This window comes from Channa argus, chromosome 3 (assembly GCF_033026475.1).
Source record: "Channa argus isolate prfri chromosome 3, Channa argus male v1.0, whole genome shotgun sequence".
NCBI classification, from domain to species: domain Eukaryota; kingdom Metazoa; phylum Chordata; class Actinopteri; order Anabantiformes; family Channidae; genus Channa; species Channa argus.
This window is the reverse complement of record NC_090199.1, coordinates 23,463,895-23,487,927: the sequence shown is the minus strand read 5'-3', so window position 1 is coordinate 23,487,927 and position 24,033 is coordinate 23,463,895. Positions and strand designations below refer to the sequence as shown.

Sequence of the window (24,033 nt, the reverse complement as noted above, 5' to 3'; positions counted from 1 at the left end):
GTAGTGCTGAAGTAAAAGGTTTGTGTAAGAGCCACAAGTGAAATACCTTCATATTTTAAGATAAGATGTTTGAATAATTTGTGGTACACAGAGAGGCTGTTTTCCTTCATTAAAAGTTTTTAATACAATTTCAGCATAATATCAACAATTAAAAATACTTTAAACCCCTTTTGAGAATATAAAAATATGGTACAATAAAATAGCATTCTGTTGATATAAAACATAATAATAAATATGTTCCCATTTTGTAGATGATAACAAACGCCTGAGAATGATGCTGATTATTTACAACTTTCAGATCTGCTGGATAAGAAAGAAAAAAAATTTAAATTAATATTTCCCACACAGAAAAACATTCACTGTAGGTGACAATAATACATAACCTCCCCCTTACTGTATAATGCAATCTTAAATTCTACAATTAATATTACTATAGTAGTTCCTATTTACAATGCAGGATATCAGATATCCTCAGCAGTAATACAGCTAAGCAGTCATGCCGAGTGAGCTGTGATAACCTCTGTTACACACATTGTATTAGTGTTTCAGTCTGCTGTCTACACGCCCACATTGTGTACAGTGTTTCCTGGGGGGCTCTAACTGCAGAAAGCATGTTTGATTTACATAACAAGTGTGTTTTCTTCCACTGTTCTTTTGTTTGAGTTCATATGCTGAAAATTAGAACAAATTAAAAACAAGCCTGTAAAGGAGAAAGTCTATCTCGGTTCAGGTTCAAAAAACTATTTGGTTCCAGAAGAAGTTGCATGAAGTCGGGCATGGATTCAAGTCACAATAGCGTTGATTGAAAAAAAAAAGAAGGGTTCAGACTGCATTACATTTTAGCGTGATGTAGGTGCCATGCCATGATATCACTGGTTCTCCTGGATAATTTTTCCACTTTGCATGTATAATTTTTTAAACTTTCATCCATCAGTATGATGATCTAATGTAAGTGAAATGCCACATCGGTGGAGAACTCTTTTAGAAGTTGTTGGCACAGCAATCTAATTCTCAATGTTTGACAGTGGACACTAATCTGACTTTTAAGACAATTTTGAATTATATTTGCCATTTATCTTTTTGTTTAAACAAGAAATGGACAAGAAATGCACTAGAGCAACATCACATTTTAAATAACATCCCATCCCAACATTTATGATGCCAGCCTATCACCAGTCACCATTTTGGTCAGTTTTCATGGCATAGTTCCCCCTGTGAGCTTGTATTGTTGACCTGACAGAAAATTCAATACAGATATTATGTTACTAATTATAACTAATGTTATAAGTTAATATGACTTTGAAACGAGCCTTGAAATTAACTGCCAAATGTCCTGATTTGTAGAATTCATCGTACATGTGATTATAAGTTGTCTGGCTTGTTTCTTTCTGTTGCTGGTGGTTTGTGTGTCCTGGTTTGTGTGCGTGAGCTTCAGGTGTGTCTCTTCATGTGCAAAGCCAGGTGGTCAGAGCGAGAGAAGGCCCTCTGACACAGTAGACACTCATAGGGTTTTTGACCCGTGTGCTTGCGGTAGTGACGCGTTAGCTCATCTGAGCGGGCAAATTTCCAGCTGCAGCCCTCCCACGAACAGTGATACGGCTTTTCACCTGAAGAAAAAACAAGACACAATTAATAAGTGAACAAACAAAAGAAATCAACTCTTTAGATGTATTTTGACAGACCTGTGCAGTTTACCTGTGTGGGTGCGGAGGTGAGCTTTGAGGTGTGAGCTTTTGGTGTAGGTCTTGCTGCAGCCGGGGTATTCACACCTGTGGATAGCAGGCCTCTTTTTCTCGGTGGTCCTTCGACCACGTTTCCCCTCCACCCCAGCATGGGGTAGCTGGAGACAGGGCCTCACTAGCCCAGGCTGCTGATGGTGAAGAGGCAGGTGACCAGCCACCGGGCTGTTGGTGTAGTCACAGTAAAGGTTGGCATTTTGGTTGAAATTGGGCATGTAGCCATAGTGTCTAGGGTCAGAGGTCATAGTTTGGGTCACAGTTTGAGGTGGATTGAACCTGCTGTCCGGGTAGGTCACAACAGAGGGGTGCTGCTGAGGATAGTAGTGGTTGAAGTCCCAGGATGTCATCTTACTGTGGCTTCCTCTGCTCTCCTGGCCAAAGCCATACTGGTCTACATTGGGCAAACTAGGAATTGAAGTCCGATCTGCCTGGTCATCAGTATAACCACGGTGGTACAGCTCTGGTTGGTCTGATACTCTGGTTTCAGCAGTGGACAGGAGCTCTGCCATGAGGTTCCCATTGTCCACCTGCAGAGACTGCTGTCCGGGTGGTGGCTTAAACATACCGGCCTCTTGGTACTCTGCATTTTGATGGAGCTGTGGGAGCTGTTGGTCATTGTTGTCCACGGAGTGGTTGAGGTCAGGGGAATGATTGCTCCAGTCAGACAGGAAGAACTCAATGTCCCAAGATGCCCCGCTGTCATCATCTGGGAGCCCCTCTGCTGTTTGTTGAGAGACCTGCAGCGGCTCAGAGTTGTTGGCAAGCGAGTCCAGAGGAAGAGAGCTAGCATCAGACTTCCACACCTAGAAGATTTTGGAGGGTAACAGTCACATAATTTAAAGTCAGTCTTAAAACACAAACATCCTTCATACTAAATATACAGTAATTGGTTGCTATATTTGCACTTTGCTTTCATACCTGCATCAAAAAGTCCCTTTTTACACTATTTTCAGTGTTAGTGTTAATTCTAAATATGTTGAAATCCTTTAGAACACAGTTCCTACCATCACTTACAATCAAATGTCATGAAAAGGATGTGTTTGTGGCCACTGTGGATCCAGAGACCATCTGCAGTGATGAATAAACAGGAAACTGTTGTTCACACCTTCATTTCATCTTCAACTTGCACTCATCTAACTCACTCATCTAACTTCTCTGTCTGTAGCAAAATAACCCTGTTAAACTACAACTGCTATATGCAGGATACTAACAGGTGCCAAAGGAAAAAAGCCATTGCACCTTCTTCTTTGTACTAGTTACGCGTTAGATTAAAGACAGATTTTCACTTATATTTTTAAGTCAAGATAGGGTTGGTCCCCCAGCTACTGTACATCTCAGACCTTTCCCTGCTGTCTTTCTCAAAGTCCAAGCTGAAAAACAGAAGAAACAAAACGGTCACAGACAAAGCTCCTGGATTGTGAAACAGCCTCTCCAAAGAGCGGTTAGCTGAGTCTGTCAAAGCTACTGACAAACACGAAGTGGTCTTCCTGTCATCCCTTCCACATCGCCCTGAACTTGTGTGTTGTCTCCTGTCAATTTGTTCTATTGAGTACTTAGCTATTATTTTTTAACAAGACCAAGATTTAATAAAAGAGATCTGCATCCCTCACAATTAACAAATAATCTTCAGAACTCTGTTTGATAAACATTCAATAAACACTAATAACATATATTTGATTTGAAAGATATATAAAACACACAATACCATCATTATCATAGTACAAGACAAGATAAATATTAAGGGATATGATGAGTAACAACATAATAATTTTGTGGAAGGTCCAAACAATCACCACAGTAACTTTGACCATACAAGATAAATAGATATATTACATTTATTACTTTGACTCTATTATAATTTCTTTAAGTTCAAATGGACATTAACAAAATCTTTTTTTTGGCATTACCAATCAAACAAGTGAAGTAAACATGATACTCACTTTCATATTGTTACTGGAGTGAGCGAGGCTGGAGAAGGAGCTGAAGGAAGGGAGCACGGCCTGTGTAACAGCCATCAAGAGCTTTGGAAAGACGTCGATTGACAGTGGTGGCAACAACAGTGAAGTTTCTCTTTTCTTTTTTTCTTTTTCTTTAATCGTTTTTACATGACCGTCTTACCCTGAGCTAACATAAAGTCCAAGCCAAGCTCGCCGAGCCTCTCACCCCAGTTACAATCCACAGAAACTGTTTCTTGTAGCTACTGTCTCCTTTTCTCCATTCCTCCCTCGCTATCTCTCTCCTCTCTCTTGTCTATCTCTGTCAGCTGCAAGTCGAACTTCAAATCTCTCTTTTTCATGTAGGTTTTGACCGTTAGGAGGTGGAGCATGGACAGTGACTTAGTTAGCTTACTTCTTTTATTTAAGCCCTTAACATTGTTTAAGAATAATCAGCAATAAACTAAATGATCTCACCTCAACCACAGTCTTCCTGCTCTGGGGCATTCGGAGCAAAAATGTCAACTCAGAAAGGCGAGCATCATTTTATGATTTATATATATATATACACACACACATTAAATCCTATGTTTACACCACCCCTTCCAAATCATAGTGCTGAAGGTGTTTAGTTTAATAAGAGGTATAATGATTTTTGAGGTAAACAATCTCTGAAAAAGACTTTTTTACAAAGCTGTCTTAAAAACATTTTTTGGACAACACTTACGTCATAATACAGGAACTATAGCTGAACTTCATCTGAGTATCACAAAAATGTTTAATCACAAAATTAAACAAATATATCTGCCAAGTATTATGTCTATAGCTTTAATGTTATGGAAGAATTACATAATGATAAAATAGTTAGTGTTCAATTAAAGTGAAACAACAAATCTTGTCTGGGTTTGTCACGGGTAAAATGACTTCATTAGTGACTTTATTAAACGAAAATCCAAGAAGTAACAAAGTCACACACCCAAATAAGGGCAAACTGACACAGAACTAAGGACCAAAATTAAGCTCTGATCTTGACCATTAAGCAAGTAATTACAGATGATACATTTTACAAATATGTCATAGTCAAATGAAAATATGTAGCCTATCTGCTCTCATTGCCTGCACAAACATGATAACATTATAAAACATTCCAAAACAGTTTAGCTACTGCACCGCCAATCAACGCCAAATTGTAGGTAACTACATGTTTTACAAAATGCAGTGAAAGTTCCCACCAACACTGTAGACTAAGTGAGCAAGCTCCTCATTATTTTTCATTCGCCAGTAAACAGATAATTGTTCCTTATCAGATGACTAATTACTATCTAAGAAAGCATGCTTTGGCTCAGACTAACAGACTGTTTTGGTGTCGGTGAAAGTTCTCATTCATCCAGGTGTGGTTATCTAGAAGTTGAGTCATGTCAACTGCATTTTTTTCTTCTTAGCTGAAAATGTCGTGCTGCTCATCCAAAGAGCTTCTTTAGTCTGAGGGAGAGTTTTGATGTATGTAAACATATTTAATTTCATGTGTTGTGGGCAGAATCAAAAGAAAAATGTTACAGAAAACATAATAATAATTTAAACAGCAACTGGGGTTGATCTTTAAAACAAATAAATGCTAGGTGATAAAAGCACATGTATGTAGCCTGATGTACCTGATAAACATACCAATATAGGCATGTTTCAGGGCTTAGGTCTGCTATAAAACCCTATTGCTTCTGATAGTTTTAACACACACACACACACACACACACACACACACACACACATATACACAAAGATAGACTAACACAGGTCAGGTCTCTGTCTTCGGGGTGAAGACATGTAGCTGGGACTTCTGAGAAGACCTGTGTGTGAAAGGTGATTATATTCTGGCTGCTGTTTATCATTTGAAATGGGCCAGAAGCAGGCTGCTGTCTTAGCACAGATAATGGACCTCTGACAGCTGCTGATCTCAGATGACCAGCCCGCCACTGATAAAGACTTTCCCTCTGAGTGACATTTACTACGCAAGCTGAAAGCTGTGGTAGCCAGTTGTTTTTTTTAAACACTTCTAATGGCCCTATACTAAGTAAAAATGTGCATAAACAGTTAATATATGACAAAAAGTCACCAAACAAAATAGAGATAACTTGCATTGTATCTAGTCAACCCTTGTGTAATTTAGGAATTATGTAATCATCTTTATGGCAGTTGTGATCATCCTCTTTCACTGCTCTAATTCTTATATTATTTCCTTTATCACTGCTTGATGCTTTGTGATACAGTATTGATTTTTTAATAATCACTGTAGAGAAAGTGAACCTTTGTGATGCCAACAGATGAAGTAAAACAAATGTAACAGAGACAGAATGATAGGATTATGTACCACATATATTTATTTGCATCATCATCATAGTAAAAATATCCATCCAACATCATGTCTAACATAAAACTTGTGTTAATAATAAATGCTTTATAATGTGTGTCTTAAACATAAAATTTGTATGCACATTATTAACCGTCACAATGTTCAGTCTTTTTGGCCATCTAGTGGCCAAATATTGTAAATACTTACAATAGACGGATGAATGGGAAAATGAATATTGAAGACAAGCATTGCGTTTCGGTTTTTGGTTTTGTTTTAACACCAATGACAGAGAACGTCAAAACACAATTATATCAAAACTAAAACAATAAAAGAGGTTAGAAACAAAACGTTTTATTATGTAGCGTTATTGTCTTACACACAACTCCCCTGTAGCTACGTGGTTGTTATGGCAACGGGACACACCGGAAAAGACGGTGCTTTCTGAAGTTTGACATTTAGATGATGCTTAGTCAGTATGCAAAGGATTCGTGATAGAAAAGAAGCCTTTCTGTAAGTCTATCTGGTTTCTTCTCAACGTATTTATTTTTCTCTAACAGGTTTCTTTCCTGTACTCAACTCGTGGCCCATGTGACACTGAGCTGTTACTGTTAGCCACTTAGTAGCATCGCTAGCTAAGGTAAACATCCCCCCCCCCCCCCCCACATTCTTATTAAATGAATTTAGCCACAGTAATTGTGATCAATTAATTGTCAACATGCCTCTCCACTCTCTCCTACAATACAACACAGATAAAGTGTTTTTCCTTTTAAATTACAGATGGAGACCCCTTCACAGAGTAGAAGTGGCAGGGGTCTGAGGAACGATCCAAGGGCCACTCAGTACAGCAAGAAGACCCAGGACATGCTGAAATGTGAGATGATGTACTTCTTGATGTGATGGGGTGGATGTTAGGTGCCTTTGTGGGGAACGGAGATAGAGTGGTTAAGTTTGTGCATGACTGTGGGTTTAGGTTTACAGAAATGGGTCACTGTATATTATTGTGTTGTGCATGTTCCTCATTATGGTGTTTTTTTTATTTTTTGTGCTCAGTAATGATGCAGGAGTCAAGGCTCACCACACTCCAAAAAAAACAGATCAATGAAAGCCTGAAGAGTAAGTCTGAGGCCTTTGGATTGCCACTCATTGAAATGACGTTGAAATGTCAACTAGCCACAGAATTACAGATTTAAACCTTTTTTTCCCTGCACAGATGGAGCAGCTTTGCCAATGACCACTGACCCAACATTTTTAGCTTCCCCCCTTCAGCCTAAAACCGGTAAAACTGTCAAGAAACGCCTGTCAGGCAAGCCCCAGAAACGCAGTGCTGAATCTTGTCGTTCTGGGAACAACTATGTTAGAGAAAAGTTCCATCCTGGCCCTACACGTATGTTCTGCTTGTGTTGCCAACATTTGGATCTACTGTAGGTCTTTAATCACTGTATTTAGTTAAACATTTATAATGTCTTATTGTTATGATCTCTGCAAAATGATAACGATATTTTTGTCACTCTAGGAGACTTGGAGAAAGAGAAGATGAGGCTTCAGAACATATTGGCAACCGGACAAGATAAACCTACGCCTGCAACTCCAAATGCTACTGCATGTTATAACTGCGAAGTGTTAGAGGAGAGGGACCGGCGTCAGGAAGGTTAGGCTAACTGCATACTGCTCCGAAGTTATAATACCTGCTAAAATAGTGAGCAAATATTTGCACTGCAACACACACAGGAACACTAAGGGTTTATGCTGATAGCCTAAGTCTGCTCAGTCCAGTACTATATACGTGTGTGTTTTTTTTTTTAAGTTTTGGAAGAGATAGAAGAAAGAAGACAATTTCTGGCAGATATGGCCTCTTTGGGCCAGGAGAAGAAGTACATCACCATCATCAACACAGAGATATCACAGGTAAACAATTGTTTTATATTAGGTTCAAATTACCATCTGAAGTAAGCTGTTCTGGGTTTAGAAAAAGCTTCTACTTAACTGATTTGTCATGTATGGTTTGTGCGCTTGTTATTAATATTCTGATGTGTAAATTAATGCCTCAATGGCATCACGTTGAGAATCCTTTTCTCTCTGAAACACAAATGCACTCACACCTATAATGTGTCATGACTCAAATCCAGAAAATCAGAGAACTAGAGATACTGGACAAAGTCCACTCTCCCAAAAGTGATCCGCTGGCACCTAAGAGGGAAAAGGCAAGTGTTGAACAAACAACGGGAGAAAAATTGGACTGGAAAGAAACTGGACAAGAAATGGAACTTAATAACCATTCAATGCACATTCCCAAGTTAGGTTAATTGTGATAAAGAAAGTGTGCTGAACAGTTACAGCTCACAGGCTTCACGGTGCTTCTGTATATAATCTGGAGTATGAAAATTCAGCAGCAAGGACACAACTGTGTTGTGTTGTCAGTGGCTGAATGCAATAAATATATGAGAAACAAACGTGAACAATTGGCATTAAATTATTTTATTCCTCTGCCTTCCAGCATCTACTGCTGTTATAGGACAATGTATAGCGCTAAGATGTTACAGAAAATGCTATTTAAAAAGAAAGCTAAATAGACAATCTAAGTGACAAAAAGAGTAAACAATAGACCTTTACATTAGCTGCAACAAAGGACAATTAAATAAATGGCACTCATACAAACAATGCAAATATTGAAACGATTAACTTTAAGGCAAAACACTAAACATACAGAAAGACAGAGAAACATAAGAATTAATGATTGCATATGTAGGTTTTCACAGCTGATTAAAACCGTTAGGAATTTATGTTTTGCTTCAGATTTTAAAATACTGTACATCTAATATTCATTATTGCATGTGACCTTTCATTTTAATAAAACATTCTGAGAGGCAACTGCAGTTCAGTACTTTCTAAAATGATCGCTGATTTTCTAAATCTGAGTTTCCACTTACATCCACTCATAAATACGGTGTTGTTCATTCATGTGATAGATGATATGCACTTACGCAATTGACATCAATACAAAACAATCACTAAAACCACTCAAAATATGGAAAGCACAACCAGTTGTAGGATCGCAGCTAGATAAGCTTATGCATCTGTAGTTAATTGAGTAGTTCAACAGTAGATGTTTACATTTAAAGCACAGTTCATTTCATAAAACCACTGTTCACCACAGACTCAGAGCAGACATCACATGAAACCTCAGATATGCATTTACTAACCTTTGTATCAGTTTCATTAAGCCAGGATCAGAATATACCCTTATGAAAAGCTTTTGGTTATCAGAGATAAAATTGCACCGACCTGACTTTATTGAAAATGGACTGAGGAATCATGTCACATGTTGAACCTTTAAAAGGGCCTAGAGGCCAGCTCAGGTGTGTAATGCAGGGATAGTAAAGCAAGAACATACAATTAATCAGTGCAGTATTTTAGGAACCTACTCCTACTCCTTTACTAGCTTGAAATGTCAGAGAGCTTACAAAAATATGTCAGCTCCTGTGAACTTGAGTTCATAAAAGGTGTGTAAACCCACAAAGACAACGAAAATTGGTCACGTTTTTGAGAAGCTTCAAGTGAGATGTGAGCATTGAGTAGATTCTGGCTTGCACTGGCAGTAACAAAGTATAAGGACATGTCACTCTAACATTTTGAACTAATGTATTTGTTTTCTCACATCCTTTTTTGTTTTCCTTTGTCTTGTTAAAATGGTTTTACATCCTCTTAGAATATCCATTTACTGTTCAGTTTTTCTCCTTCTGAGGACTGTGGCTTTTGCCTGGTTCTCCTTTATGGCTCAACCGCTTGAGCACCTTAATGGGTTTGAACTTTGCCCCTTTTTTCTTATGCTGGTCACTGTCGAGATCCTTATGGAATTCTGATAATAAAAAAAAAACAAAAAAACGAGAAAATCAACATTCACATTGGCATATCTACAGTCACAGATAAGAATTCAATTTAAACAAATTGCCTGGGACTGAAGCCATGCACACCCCTGCCATAAACAGCTAAAAATTAGACTAGTCATGGTGCTTTTTTTTTTCGATGAATACCATAACTCTTATAATATGCATCATTATTATTATTAGCAGCAGTGATCGATTATTATGACTATTGTTGTTGTTACTATTATTATTAGTGGTAGTAGCTTTCTTTTCCTTTTTTGTTCACTAAACATTATAATTATTTCATCATTATATTAGTTTTATTATGCCTTTTGTATCCTTTCTATTATTGCTAATGTTGTTATCAGCCTATTGGTTAATATTAGTATTATTACTATTATTATTGATATTATTATTAACATTAGTATATTTCTTTTTGCTATATGTGTGTGTGGTTTTTTCTTCTCTCTTTGTTATGTTTTAGCTAATTTATCTGAATGTATTATCAGTTTTTTCATGTTATCATAAATAATTATTATACAATATATATGCTTAGTACATGTGTATATCCTTACCCTCTGACCCTGTACGTTCCTACCCCCCCTCCCCCCAAACTGTGGTTTCCCTTATGATTTTACCCTTTCTGCTTATCCTTACTACCCCTCTTCAATCCACCAATCCCAATGCACCTTCACAAGCAAACGCACACTGTACGTAGGTAACACATTTCTTGTCTTTTTGTTGCATCTCACACTGTTGTTATGCTGTTATGTTTGGTATTGTCTGATTTGTACGTTTCTTTGTGGTGAATAAATCTGAAGAATTTTAAATCTGCTACTTTTTCATCTTACCTTTTTTCTTCAGCATGGCTTCCATAATTTTATCCTCCTCTTCTTCCCTGTGACAGAGCAGCTTTTAGAGTGCTGTAACTTGCAAAATGTCACTTCACACAATAATACATTCTCTCAGAAATACGAAGTAACCGCTATGGTCTTTTGATTACCTCTGCCTGTCCTGGTCCATGTTGTTGACTATTTGGTTGCGCTGTTCAATGATGGTAACCAACTCCGCCATTAGCTCCTGCTCCCTGCTCTTATCCTCTTCCGTCCAGTCTTTTTCTGATGAAACAGGCAAGGAATTCAGATTCTCCTTTTTATGCTCAAATCCATTATATGCAGAAGTCTTGTGATGAGAAGCATTTTGCTCCAATACTTACTGTATATATTCATAATTAAAAAAAAGTTATTTTCAAATTTTTTTCAAGATTTTAAAAGAAGAATGAGTAAACGATGTAGTGTGTGTAAACAGTGTATGTTAGAAGTGAATGTAATTATTAGGTGTTCATCACAATCAGTATATTTGTAACCACCTAAAAGTTAGCTTTCTCCTGTAAGGCGATTTTTTCAATTGTCTGTTATACAGGTAACCAGGTTGCATTAACCCACACACTTACACTGTAAGGGAAAACAAATGTGTCTGTCCTCATCTCACTGAACTGTTAACATGGCTCACACAGACACCAAATAAAGTCAGGAGGAACATTTGTCAGTATGGTTGCAATAAAAACACGCTTTCAAAATAAGGTCAGTGGTAGAAGAGAAATGTGTTTTTGGCCTACTATTTGTAAAAGGATGATTACGGTTACCAGGTACACGCTTTCAAAATAAGGTCAGTGGTAGAAGAGAAATGTGTTTTTGGCCTACTATTTGTAAAAGGATGATTATGGTTACCAGGTTACATCAGTGCTTATTTTGTCTAACATGGTTTGGAGTAAAATGGTTATTTAAACTTCACTGAACATCTGAAACACACCTGGTTTGTTGAGAAGACACCTTAGCTCATACTCCACATCTGCTTGCCTCTCTTCCAGGTTCTGCTCCTTCGCCCTGCAGTGAGCAACATACAAATATGTTACCTAGCGATGTCACACTTACAATAAGTGTAATGTAAAACTAGAAAGAGATTTCTCTAAAGTCAGGTTATATAAGTGATGGGCCAAAGAGTCTTTCTGCAGCCTGAAAACGTACGTGTAGACCAGCTCAGCCTCTCGTCGAACTAAAAGGTGTTTCTCGTGGATCAGAGTGAACCATTCCACCAACAGGTGCTCCTCATCATCATCTGTGATCAAAAACACTTATATATATGAAACTGACATTACATTTATGATTTTTTAAAAACTAATGTTTCTTGGGCACAGCTTGTGGAGATAGTTTCATATATTTGCAATTTAAGCAGGTTCACTTTGAATTGTTACATATTACAATAGAAGAGTGTACAATGCTGGCTTTCTAGTGGGTTCCGCTGGAAGTCAAGACACACTATAAAACACCCTTAAAATCATTACAATGAGGTACCATTAGGGTTTTCTCTGAGCTTCTTTTCCAGCTCCACTCCTCTTTGCTCCAGCTCGTCTAGCTGTTTCTCAAGCCGACTCATCTCGCTGTGGATGTCCTCCACTGGTATGTACTGATCTGACTGCACCTGAATAGACATTTGTACATGATGGACCCGTTGAGAAATTCTGTTTGAAACACAAGTGTCAACTTTCAGTCTATAGATTTTGCTTTTATTTTGAAACACAAACAAACTTTTTTACTTTGCGTTTGATAAGTGGGAAGCCATGACCAGGGGCCGGGGGTCTAGCAGGTCGAGGGCCTTTTGGTGGTTTGCTTTTGGATTTAGCCGGAGAGGGAGAAGCTTTCCTGTTGAATGGGTTCTCCTTGCAGATCCTCTAATGGAGGAAACAGACACAGCTGGAACAAAAAATGCAAAATTTATTGCTTTGTATTGGATTTTATTTCCATGTGATCCCATTACCTTGTTGTGTGACTGGGTGGCCTCTGTGGCCAGTGGGCTGGGATTCACTGGGGGACGTGGAGGAGGCGCTCTGGACCATTTGGTCTCGGAGCTGCGACTAGTCTGTGGGGTGGCTGGAGCAGAGCTGGCATTTGGCGGCACAGGAGAAGGGTTTGGGGAGGGATGAGGCAGATGCTCAGTCGACGACGAGGACGGGGAATATGCAGAGTCACAAGGTGAGCAGATGGAAGGCTCTGAGATGCTTTTGGTGAAGGCATGTTCCTGGTCACTGCTTGCACTACCCCCCAAGGGGTGCTGGGAGGAGCTGTGCTCTGAGCCAGAGGAAAGACTCTCTGTGCTTAGCGCTGGGGAAGGAGAGCAAGAGGATGGCTGGGAGTGAGGGAGAACTATAGGAGAAAGAATTTTAAAAAGTGCAAAGAGATCAGAGTTGAAAAAGAAAAATTGGTTTAGACAGGTTTAAAATAAGGGAGGGTGGGTAAAAAGAGCAAAAAACAATGAGCACTCATCCATCTCTTTGTACTGCAGCCTTCTAATCATTGTTCCAGTTTAGCTGGGTTAAACTATAAATATAATGATTTTTAAATCCATATTGAAAATATGTTTCGTCACCATTACTTAATATAGAAAGAGAAAGTAACTGGTATGAACCTAATTCCTGGTGTGACATTTGCATTTGGGGGTTGCTTTTTTTGTCTCAGCACAAGGACACATCAGTGAGGAAGAAGAAGCTGGAGGATGCAGACTGCCGCACCAAATGTATGAAATGTTGGTATGTAACAAAAACACCTCGATCAATTCAGCAGATATACAGGACATGTTAAACTCAGCAGATGAAATGTGGTGGTTGTATAGTACTTGAAAGGATGCAAATATCAGACTACAGTTGCAAATCATGTCTGACTAGCTCTGGAACAATGTTTTCACATCTGATAAAACAACATTATTGGCTTAAATGCAGGAGGACAATAATCCTGAACAAACAATAATTTGTACAATTACTTTAGATCCAATAATTTAAAGAATAAAAATCATTACAATTCTTACACAAGGTACACCCTTATATGAAGCACAAAGTGGAGACGTTAACATCACAGATGCATTTCAACACCAATCTACTGAAATTCTGCAAATAACTTGTTCTTTCCAATAAAAGCATGTTCCTGCTCTTTACCAACGTAGTTGCCATGAAACTACAGTGTGAGCAGACACACGTTCTAATCCTTATGAACTGTATCATCTAAAGGGTAATTTTACTTTGACCAACATTCACCTGCCCACAGCGTATAGACTTAGTTCAGGGGGTACCACACTAAAGGCATTCCATTCCTATTAAATGAACAGCTTGCCAGATATGGCACAATGAGTGAACTGTTAGATATTTATTAAATGGAAATTCAACATTGCAGCTATGTAATGTTTGCCGTTTGATAAAACTGACCTTGGTTAGCCTGAACTTGGTTACTGGCAGGTCGCTGTGGAGCTCGGGGTGCTGGACGTTTCTTGCTCTTTGCACTCCTGGGACTAGCAGACTGGGATGATCTTCCTCCACTTGGCTCACTGTTAGAACCTGTTGTGTCTGGTGTCTGAGTGATGCAGTACCATGGATGAGTAGCTGCCACTGTGGGTGGAACTGCAGCTCCTTCACTCCCCTCTTCCTCCTCAACCTCATTATTTTCATCGTCATCCTCAAATGGGTTTAAGGGCGGAGGGGGTGTACTGGGTCTGGAGCCATCTCCCTTAAGAGAGGACAGAGAGCCTGTGTTGGGAGGAGTTGCCAGTCCAGCAGGGGGAGGGGGTGGGGCTTTCTTCCTTTTTGATTCTGATTGGACCAGGGCAAGCCAAGGTGGGTCTTTGGGTTTATGTGTGCCAGTTGACAGGCTGGACAGTGAGATACACAGAAATGAATGGAGGGTTCACAGAGAGGAAGACAACAAAATACAGCCAAATGGAGACATGGAGGAACAAACAACAGTACATGTTCAGACAGACACGTGGTCAGCTGTGGTGGAGAACTGTGGTCATATGATTAAGGTATGTGAAATGAAAGGAACTGACACGTAAAGAGGCATTTAAAAATAAATCTAGCTACCTGCCAGGAGACTGTGATCTTTCTCGAGGTTTGGGAGGAGTTGGAGGTTTCTGATGTTCACCTGCATTTTAAATATGAATATAAGGATTAGTATTAGAATGTTATGTTTATCTTTCTAATCATCTATACTCTGCCATAAGCACACACCGACTGTAAGGCCGTCTGCTGTACGAGTAAGCCTAACCCGAGGGGCAGGGCGAGGAGGGGTTGTGGGTTCAGAAACCCTGCGGGGTGCCGGCACCGGCCGACTGGTACCTTCGTGATGAGTGTCAGGTGTACAAGGGAGGTCCCCATTAGCTGTAGATTTGGCTGGTGTTTGAGAGTCTTCCTCTTTCTCTGCCTGTTCTTCCTCTTCATCACTTTCATCAAAGGGGTTAGGAGGTGATGAAGAGTGGGTTTTTTCCTCAGATTCATGGCCATCAATCTCTTTTGACTTGTCTGACTCTGCTTTGTCTGTTGTAACAAGATGGGGTGTGACAGAGTTGCTGGTAGGTATGTCGTTTGTTGGGCTCACCACAGAAAGAGTCTCTGTCTGGGTCCTCTCAGAGGGTGGCGAGTGAGGAATTGTGCTGAGACCCATCCTGGCAGATTGAGCGAAAACTGGCTTCTTACTAAGATCTGGCCGTCCATTCTGACTGGCTAAAGCAGGCCGTGTAAAATGATGTGTACAGACCAATGACCCAGAGTCGACTCCTAATTTGTAGGATCCAGGAAGCAGAGTGCTGTGACATTCTGTGCACCTGAAACAACAATGTCACAGGAGGTCAGTAAGATCCTCAACAAGTCTTGAAAATTACACAAATAAATCTACAAAACAATAATACACACAGTAATCTGGTATTGTTATTTACTGGTTTGGTAGGAAGTCCAAATGTCATTTCCCCTGTTCTCTTAAAAATTAAATCCAGGGATTATCATGAAATTAAACTCTTTGGCATAATTTCTTGGCATTATTTTTAAGCAATAGCAATGTAACATTCTGTTATCAGCTTTCTATTTAGCTTTTTAATTTCATGATAAATTTAAATTTCCTGCTCATACAGAAAAAAAAAAAACAATCCACAGGAAACACTGCATTCATGTACTGACAACAAGTATTTTCTACAACTACTATTTCCCATTTAAAGCACATGATTCGTGCACTACAGTTAGCATACATGAGTCATGGCATGATGAAAAATGTCATTTGTTTACTAAATTCATCATTTAAACAATGTGAGTTTATATGGCTGCTAAGTAAATAATCAAAACAGTAATATTGTATTTCTGACAAGTATTGTGTGACTCTGAGTGCTGACGAGTCAACCAAGACTGAAATCATGACAGAGAACGTTAGCAAAGTGAAAATGGTACTTTTAGTTTTTTGTATTTGTAGCATGTTAAGAAATGGGTTCCATTTAATTGTTTGTATGACAAAGAGTCACCAGTAGCCATAGCTGCAGTATTTACCTGAAACAGTTGCGATGGTAGAGCTTGCCATCCACCAGAAACCTCTGCACCAGGTGGACGTGTTTCTGGCAGGCAGCACAGGTGCTGCTGAGCATGCTTTTTTTGACTGCTGCACCAGCTGCTACACCCAGTGCTACACCAGTCTGTGCAGGCTGCATTGGCTAGTGCAAGCAACCGGGACGTTGTTTGCCGAGAGGGGTCAGGGAAGAGACATCAGGAGAAAGGGGTGGAGATGGAAAGTAATGGGAAAGGGGGAGATCAAACATGTAGTCAGGATTTAAGGATGTGGTTTGCTCATTCTGTTTGGCTATAAACATCTGCCTTGTTATTCCAAGATCTACTGATTATGGTGTATATGTGGGGTTCCTCACTGCAAAACACCATCATCTGATTAACTAAATTGGCACTATGATAAAATAAAGAGTTGATTAGTTAAAAAAAACAATTGTCAGAGTCACATATTTGGCGTGTCATATGATTGATATTTGGATATATATATTGTTTTTAGGCATTTGGTTTTTCATTTGATTTAAGTAAATGAGTTAGTAGCAGCATATTTAAAATATTAGCAAAGAGTCTTGATATAATACGACTGTTTTTATATGTCCAAAAAACTGTTAATATAAGACTGCTATTAATATAAATTTTTTTGCTTTCACCTCCTAGCCCATCCCCACCCCTTCTTACTGCCTAGGCTGAGGATCAGACAGTGTAAAGGGGATCAAATGTGAAGAAGAGGAGGAACAGGAAGAAGACAGAGTGGAATGGATTTACATCTGAAGAGGGTGGGGGGGAGATGGAAATTGAGGAGGATGCCAGTACATGGAAGAAAGAGGTTAAAGGTATGTGAAAGAAGAAAGAAAACAGGATACAGAGACTATAGACTCACTCTACCTCTGTTCCTTTGTTTTTCCCCTGCTATGCAACACAATACCCACACTAGGATGGACTAATTATAAAACATAAATGTGGGTATTGTGCATTGTACTACCTAAATGACAGGATGGGATTTGTATTGTACAGATCAGATGACTTAATGCCTCCATATAGCCCATGCAGAATTATAATTAGACATTCCAAGGCTTGAAAAATCTCAGGCCGAAAACAAAATACACTATTAGCAAAATACATCTTAATAATTCCTGGAATTATGTGTAATGCATAGCTTAGTGTGGCAAAAGAAAAAAATAACAAAAAAACACGAGAGGAAAATTTGGTTGTCTCTACAAATTCTCCTGGTCCCAAATTTTGTTCTTACCTGAGACTCTTCGTCTTCCAAAGGGGTCGGAGGCCTTTTCTGAGCTGGCTCATTATGACCAACAGAACTCAGTCTCTTCACACAAGTGGGCTTTGCTGTCAGAGATGAATAAAAGTTCAGTAAAGCTATGACATAAACTAATTATTTGACAATTTAACTTGGCAGTTTAGATTAATTTGAAATGATAAGATAATAAGTAAATAAGCACAAATTTAAAAAAGTTAAATTACAATATAGCCATGAAACCCATAGTCACCACTGGAAGTAGAGATGTCTTAATCTGATGCTAAATATCATATATCAAATCAACAACAATCCAGGCATATTTCAATGATCTGATTCCAATTTTCTATTTAGGTTTACTGTCCTGTATTTGAGGGAAATAAAAATCTGAGCACATTTTTCCTATCTTTATCTCCTTTCATGTGTTATTTTTGTGCACATATGTAACACAGAGATAAATAAGGAGAACGTCTCATCACGATCTCTCATTAAACCAAAGCAATGTTTCCACAATGACAAATTAATTATTAAACAAATCAGATATAAATCTAGAAACATGGTGATAATCCTCATTAGGTAGTAACAAGATTGGCATATTAGCAGTTACTATAAGATGAAGAGCCAGTAGCAACACTCTAAGCCCACTGCCCACTGTTGACTGACAGAAATCAGCAGTGAAATATCTCATCATGTCAGTTTAAGTGTCACATTATCCCATTTACATGTATTCCTCCTTTCATATCATATTAATACATTCAATTTATAAATGTGATCAATTTGAACCAAGACCTCTAGGAATATTGAATAGGCTAGATACATATTTGATGATTATATATTGAAGGCAAATATAAGTACAGGTATTAGCCAGTACCTAATAATAGAAAAGGTAATTGATAGGTACCAGGGCCAAAAACAAAAACCGACTGTGTCAGCAAATCGCTTGAAGTAACACGGAGTCAAAATCCAGCAGAATTCTGTTTACCAACCTTGAGACTTAATGAAGAAGTTGTAATACTGGGAGACATAGGTAATAATGCTGAGCCTGTCAGGCACTTTCATAGACACCATGTCTTCTGGGTCCAAGAGGGCTGGAATCCCCAGCTCTGTCTCAGCCACTTCAAATGCCTACAATGAGGAAAAGAGAAAACAAGCAGCTTAAGAGATGTAGGAAGGGTAGGAGTTAAGGGAAGATGTGTTACATTTGTGTATTTTTATGTCTGTTTATTTGTGCATATTAACTCTAAGGATGTTTGTATGTGTGATTGTATGTATATCTTATATGGTGTCCATTCTGTCAACTCTGCAATGTTACATGTATGTTTTTTCAAGTTTCTTCCATAGTTTGTGTAAATAATTTAAAATAAGACACAGAGGAACAGTAATGGTTAAGTTTACATGTGTAAGCAAAGGCAGTGATCAGAGTATTACAACTGTTATCACTTCATTCGTGTCTTAGATACTGATATTTTAAACATTGCCAAATTAAAACTATATTCATTGCCAATGTGTATTATTTAAAATCTATTTAATTTGGCTCCATGTAAACATGGACAGAGGACACAACATACACAGGACACTACAATGCCTTTGTTGCATGTGCCCAACAAATCAAGCAGCTCACCATTTCGTCCCAACCAGCAGATACTTGATGCTCTGATTAAACTACTTCTGTTGCCAAAACATTATTTGCTCATAATGTAACAAATAGTCCTTTGAAGATAACCATTACTCTAATGACAAATTTCACTAAACAACAAACAACAAATGAGACGGTGAGTAAAGTTACATAACGCAGATACAATTGTTGGCAGTTACACAGTATGGACATAATCCAGCTAAAAAATCCTGCACATGGACAAAGTGGAACCAAATTGAAACTAATCAAAATGCATTGCACTTTATCCTACAAAAAAACTGCTTTGCTGCCGAGTGGTTATTACCAGGTCTACCTGCTTTTCTCCAATTTACTGAAAATGTATTTTGAGTTAATCCGCTCTAGATTAATGACGTACTGCTGATTCACTAAAGAGGGTGAGGGTTGTAGTTCAAACCGGCATGCAATAATGAGTCATAGACTTTCAGAGTAATCTGTGTTACCCAACCTGCCTTTATGTCACTTACATTCACATGAAATTTTATTATAATGTGACTAACATTTAACCATTTAACTGATTAATGAAAACAATTTGTGACAGAAAGGCCAGAAGGGTAGACAAATACAAGAGTGTAAAATCTGACCCAGTAGCCCGTCGCAGGCTCTCTGTATTAACAGTCGTGTTAGATACTGTGACGTATTTGATTTATTTATAAAAATCCATATGACCTGTTTGTTTCTCTTGCTACCTCAAACTGACAGAAACAGGACAGAGCTGTCAAATCTTAACTCAGACAGAACATGCGGAGAGTCCCATTTTATCGCTCAGTGTTCTGTTGGCATACAAATAATGTGGGGAAAAAAATAGAACAAGAGAAATATGAAAAAAATTTGTATAGTATATACTCAATAATAAGGCTCAATAATTCTGTTGCTGAATGAAGCATACACTGTGGGTGATGCTGAGTGACAGAAAATAGTTAACTAACAAGATCTCATGCACCTTTCAAGATAAAACTGGTAATCATATGGTATCATACAACAACAGATCATAGCATAGCAGCATTTCATCCTTGTAACATATAGTTGTAAGATGCCTCACCAGTCGATTGTTTTCGTATACATTCTCTTTAGACAGCGAGCCGAAGTCTCTGAAATGACAAGAATATAAACAATGTTAATAAGAATGAATATACAGGTCGGTGTACATTTGTCGCCTGCAACAACTGTAGCTCATGGTATCTTTTAGGCCGGGGCTCTTAAAGGAGATCATACAGTAGTAACCAATAAAGCCACGATGATATATAACAATCCTGTATTGCTTGCTGACCTTGTCCTACTTATGCAAACCACTGAACCACTGAAATGCTATTATTAGCATGATAATGTGACAGAAATGGTTAGCTGTTAAGCTTCACAGCTAACAGAGCACACGACTGCTCCAAAGCCATACATAAATGACGCCTGATGTTAAAAACTGCCAGGACACAAGGAAAAAAGCAAGTGCACTAAACTGGAGTGATGGGCTGATAATTACAAGGCTCTGCTTTGAAATGCCTGAAGCAAGGAACTAAAGCCAGGCTCTCTCCAGTAAACATCCTGCAGTAAAACTAGAAAGATGTCTGAGGTGTTCTGGAATGAAAATTTGGTTGTGTGCATGCAATGAATAAACGTATGCTGACACCAGTGTATAGCAGTTAGGACAATAAAAAAATGTTGGGGGTGAAAAAAAAACCCTACAGTGACCCCGGTGAGAGCTTGTGGAGACCATTTGGAACTCTCAAGAAGGAAAAACCCTGTGAATAAGCTCTGTGTTGGAGGTACACAAAGTGACCTCTGTTCTCTCTAATCTAGTTCCCATGGTCACAAACACACAGAGCAGCAGCTCTAACACTAAGATCATGTCAAAACAAGTCCACTGTGTCAGATCTACCAACACTACCAGATGGACATGCGGAAACTTAGACAAATATTACCAAAACAGTTACTGGGGCAGTTTAGCTTAGCAGGAAAGACAGTGCCACTGGTCACTGACATGGATGATCGAGAGAAGTGTGTGTGATCTGAATCCGCCGTGACTCTGAGTCTCATTCTCAGGTTTATTTTAGGAAAGAGGACTGCTGACGAATAGTGTCTGAGTATAATGTATGTGTACTGTGTCCTAGGCACTTGAAAACCCATATGAAAACCTGATTAGCAAGAATAGCTGCAATATCTGGTTCAGTTAGACTGTGATCAAGTGTGCAGAATTAGGATTTAATTCTGTTGTGATAGTCAAAAAGGGAAATTTAAATTATAAATCAGTAGTTTTAGTAGTAGACGAAACAAAAATGCATTAAATAGACACATTTAGATAAAACTGCATTAAATAGACACATTTAAAAACAGAGAAGGCAATATAAAAACAAAGCAGATTTTGCGTTAATATGTTTAATATGCGTTAATATTTTTAATATGTTCCATTATAAAGTTTTAAAAGGTGCAGTTTGTAGACTGATAGCACTCTGCCATCCACTTTAGTTTACCAGGCCAAAGATGATTTCTTGAAATCATATCACACTAGCCTCTTCAACAAAGTGACATGAGTGACGGTGGGTCTTAGCTAAGCAAATTCAAATAAGGTAATTTGCTGTAATAATGGGTCTCCTCTGTGTTGGACAGTCTGATGTTTTCTCATGAGAATACACTGACAATAGACTGCAGGGCTACAATGGCCTGTTCCTGTAATAGAGCTAAATCCAGTTTGACAGCCAGAGGTCTCAGCTGAAGATTACCCTGACAAACTGTCTGTCTGGATCAGAGGGAGTTCGGCTTGGCCACTGCAGCTACACAGGAAGACATGCCGGGGTGCAAATTAAAGAGGAACGACTTATTAGCTGGGTGTTTAGGATTTTCCACTGTCACACCTTGGCTTTTCTTGCTTGACTGACTTCTCCTTCTGTGACTAGTCCATTAAATGTTTTTTCCTAGTACAATTCAAGCATAGTTTTTTACTCATAAGAATCTGGACCACCTAAGTGATGAAGAGCATGAGCAAGCTGCTTATTGTCAAAAATCATTCCATCGTGCCAAATTTCCTTCCAGGACCCAGGAAGAACATAACAGCATGTTTACTGTCAAACTGCAAATAACTGCATTTCTTTTGCATTTTTTTCTAAACAAATGATTCACTTATGTTAATAATATAGTTTGTAACAAGTATATGATCATTAAATAAGCATCCCCGTTGGATAACACATACTTTCCTCTTGCACTCTTCAACTGTAATCAAGTTATGAAAAGTAAAACCGTAAATCTGTGATTTTGGTCTCTACCAAAACAATGGGCAGTCAACACTTCCTCATCCTTTAAATATATACAAGTCATTTTATTCGCATTGATACTGCGGATGTGGCTTGTAGTGGCTTCTGTGCTGAGTGTGTAGGTGGAAAATGCAGAGAGGAGGGGGATGTTTTTGCACACAGGGCATGGCAAGTCAGTCTGAGTTAAGTCCAGCACACTGGCCTCTCACTCACTGTACAGTGCTCACATGAATATTATCACTGGTGATTTAAGCAAAGATAATATAAAAAGAAAACTTATTAAACATTGAAAACAGTGTTGGGGCCATAATAGCCATGTTCATTGCACATGCAAGTATATAGAAGAAACATATTTAGCCTTGTTAATACGAGGTTTGGATTGAGAGGCTTTCCTCTTGCAAGTATTCTCAAAAAAGAGCAACTTGTATTTTTGTGAATATGGGCCTTACATAAACCCAGTCCTCATAAATCTGCTCACATATTGATTTAAAGCAAAGATGGTTTCACGACTATGCTATCTAGTTTGCTGTGCATTTATCTGATTACTAAGTTTTGCACTGTGGTCTGGATTTAAGGTAAAGGGAATCACCAGCCTATCAAAGATGTGCCCACCTACTAATGGATCAAGCTGCTGTGTTCAAATCCAGCTTGTCAAATTAGCTATTCACCGTTTATTCGAGCTACTTTCTAGCTGTCTATTTACTTGCTACCATCTGTCTATGCTACTTAGTAAAAGGATACTTACATCAAATCGGGTCTGTAACGATGTATTATGGCACAAAATGCCAGACCGTCCCGAAAGGACGTTGACATGTCCTTTATTTCCACATCGTTGTAATTTTGACACTGTATCCGACACCACTCCTGGAGAGCCTTGAGAGATCCCATCATACTATTTCATAGCAATCCGAATATTCCTGCCAACAAAGTCGATGCTCTAGAAACAGGCGTGAGAGCACACAATGCAAAGTCTTTTCTACAGTCGCAGACGAGTCATCGACTGGGTCTTAGCGTAGAGGCGACAGACAGGCAACACCCGATGTGGTGGTAACTTACGTTACATTCATTAACAGCCAGTGAGCCACGTTAAAAGACTAGCCCGGCTTGCTATCTAGATTTTAGCTGACTTTTGCAACAGTATCGCATGGTGTCGGCACTGTCCGATAGCAAATAGTTACCACAGCTGAAACTTTGATCCCCGGGCTAGTCGCGGCTGATATCCGGAGATGATAACGGTAACGTTAGCTTGCCAACAAAGTTCTTCATTTAAGTTAGCCAACTTAGCTAACTTGCTACGGTATCCTCCTGGGAGCTCTGGTCAGCAGTTTGCAGGGTTTGCTTCTTTTTGTTGAGCACCGGCACAATAGAGAGTCTCCTCCACAGTTTCGATCGATGATCCAGTTTGATGCGACACAGAGGTGATAGGTTTGTCTTTGAGGTTAAAAACAACACGATTTTTTTTTTGGTGATGCAGTGACTGCGGCGGCTGTTAAAACACCGAATAATAAAGTCTGTATCGCGCGCTACTCATGACGCCTTCGTTGTAAAAACAAATGTAACCTAGACGGCGAAAAACACATCCCGAACATCTGAAATTGAAAAAAGCCGCTCAGCACCACCGACTAGACATCCCAGTCG

The 24,033-nt window shown here is 38.9% G+C and overlaps 3 protein-coding genes across 7 annotated transcripts; 1 reads left to right on the top strand and 2 right to left on the bottom strand.

Annotated features, from left to right (window-relative positions):
- Positions 1 to 99: 99 nt before the first annotated feature.
- klf1 (Kruppel like factor 1 (erythroid)) lies at positions 100 to 4,025 on the bottom strand. 2 transcript variants are annotated; one of them, XM_067499190.1, is made up of 4 exons: positions 3,680 to 4,025; positions 2,658 to 3,109; positions 1,696 to 2,542; positions 100 to 1,607 (listed from the first exon to the last, which is right to left on the bottom strand). In XM_067499190.1, the coding sequence occupies exons 2-4, from the start codon at positions 2,661 to 2,663 to the stop codon at positions 1,432 to 1,434; spliced, it is 1,029 nt and encodes a 342-aa protein (XP_067355291.1). In that variant the 5' UTR covers positions 2,664 to 3,109; positions 3,680 to 4,025; the 3' UTR covers positions 100 to 1,431. The 2 variants fall into 2 exon arrangements, with proteins under 2 accessions (XP_067355291.1, XP_067355290.1); XM_067499189.1 differs by lacking the exon at positions 2,658 to 3,109 and having other exon boundaries at positions 3,680 to 4,023.
- A 2,408-nt stretch (positions 4,026 to 6,433) lies between these two features.
- c3h22orf23 (chromosome 3 C22orf23 homolog) lies at positions 6,434 to 8,338 on the top strand. Of its 2 annotated transcripts, none has more exons than XM_067498107.1 (7): positions 6,434 to 6,530; positions 6,798 to 6,891; positions 7,071 to 7,133; positions 7,231 to 7,404; positions 7,534 to 7,668; positions 7,825 to 7,925; positions 8,147 to 8,338. In XM_067498107.1, the coding sequence occupies exons 2-7, from the start codon at positions 6,798 to 6,800 to the stop codon at positions 8,321 to 8,323; spliced, it is 744 nt and encodes a 247-aa protein (XP_067354208.1). In that variant the 5' UTR covers positions 6,434 to 6,530; the 3' UTR covers positions 8,324 to 8,338. The 2 variants fall into 2 exon arrangements, with proteins under 2 accessions (XP_067354208.1, XP_067354209.1); XM_067498108.1 differs by having other exon boundaries at positions 6,440 to 6,657.
- A 136-nt stretch (positions 8,339 to 8,474) lies between these two features.
- On the bottom strand, positions 8,475 to 23,836 carry micall1a (MICAL-like 1a). 3 transcript variants are annotated; one of them, XM_067498098.1, is made up of 16 exons: positions 23,141 to 23,836; positions 20,196 to 20,244; positions 18,486 to 18,624; positions 17,497 to 17,591; positions 16,239 to 16,399; positions 14,937 to 15,529; positions 14,790 to 14,850; positions 14,139 to 14,578; positions 12,701 to 13,086; positions 12,480 to 12,614; positions 12,238 to 12,364; positions 11,911 to 12,001; positions 11,696 to 11,769; positions 10,887 to 11,001; positions 10,735 to 10,781; positions 8,475 to 9,876 (listed from the first exon to the last, which is right to left on the bottom strand). In XM_067498098.1, the coding sequence occupies exons 1-16, from the start codon at positions 23,284 to 23,286 to the stop codon at positions 9,743 to 9,745; spliced, it is 2,793 nt and encodes a 930-aa protein (XP_067354199.1). In that variant the 5' UTR covers positions 23,287 to 23,836; the 3' UTR covers positions 8,475 to 9,742. The 3 variants fall into 3 exon arrangements, with proteins under 3 accessions (XP_067354199.1, XP_067354200.1, XP_067354202.1); XM_067498099.1 differs by having other exon boundaries at positions 12,701 to 13,044; XM_067498101.1 differs by lacking the exon at positions 10,735 to 10,781.
- Positions 23,837 to 24,033: the final 197 nt, after the last annotated feature.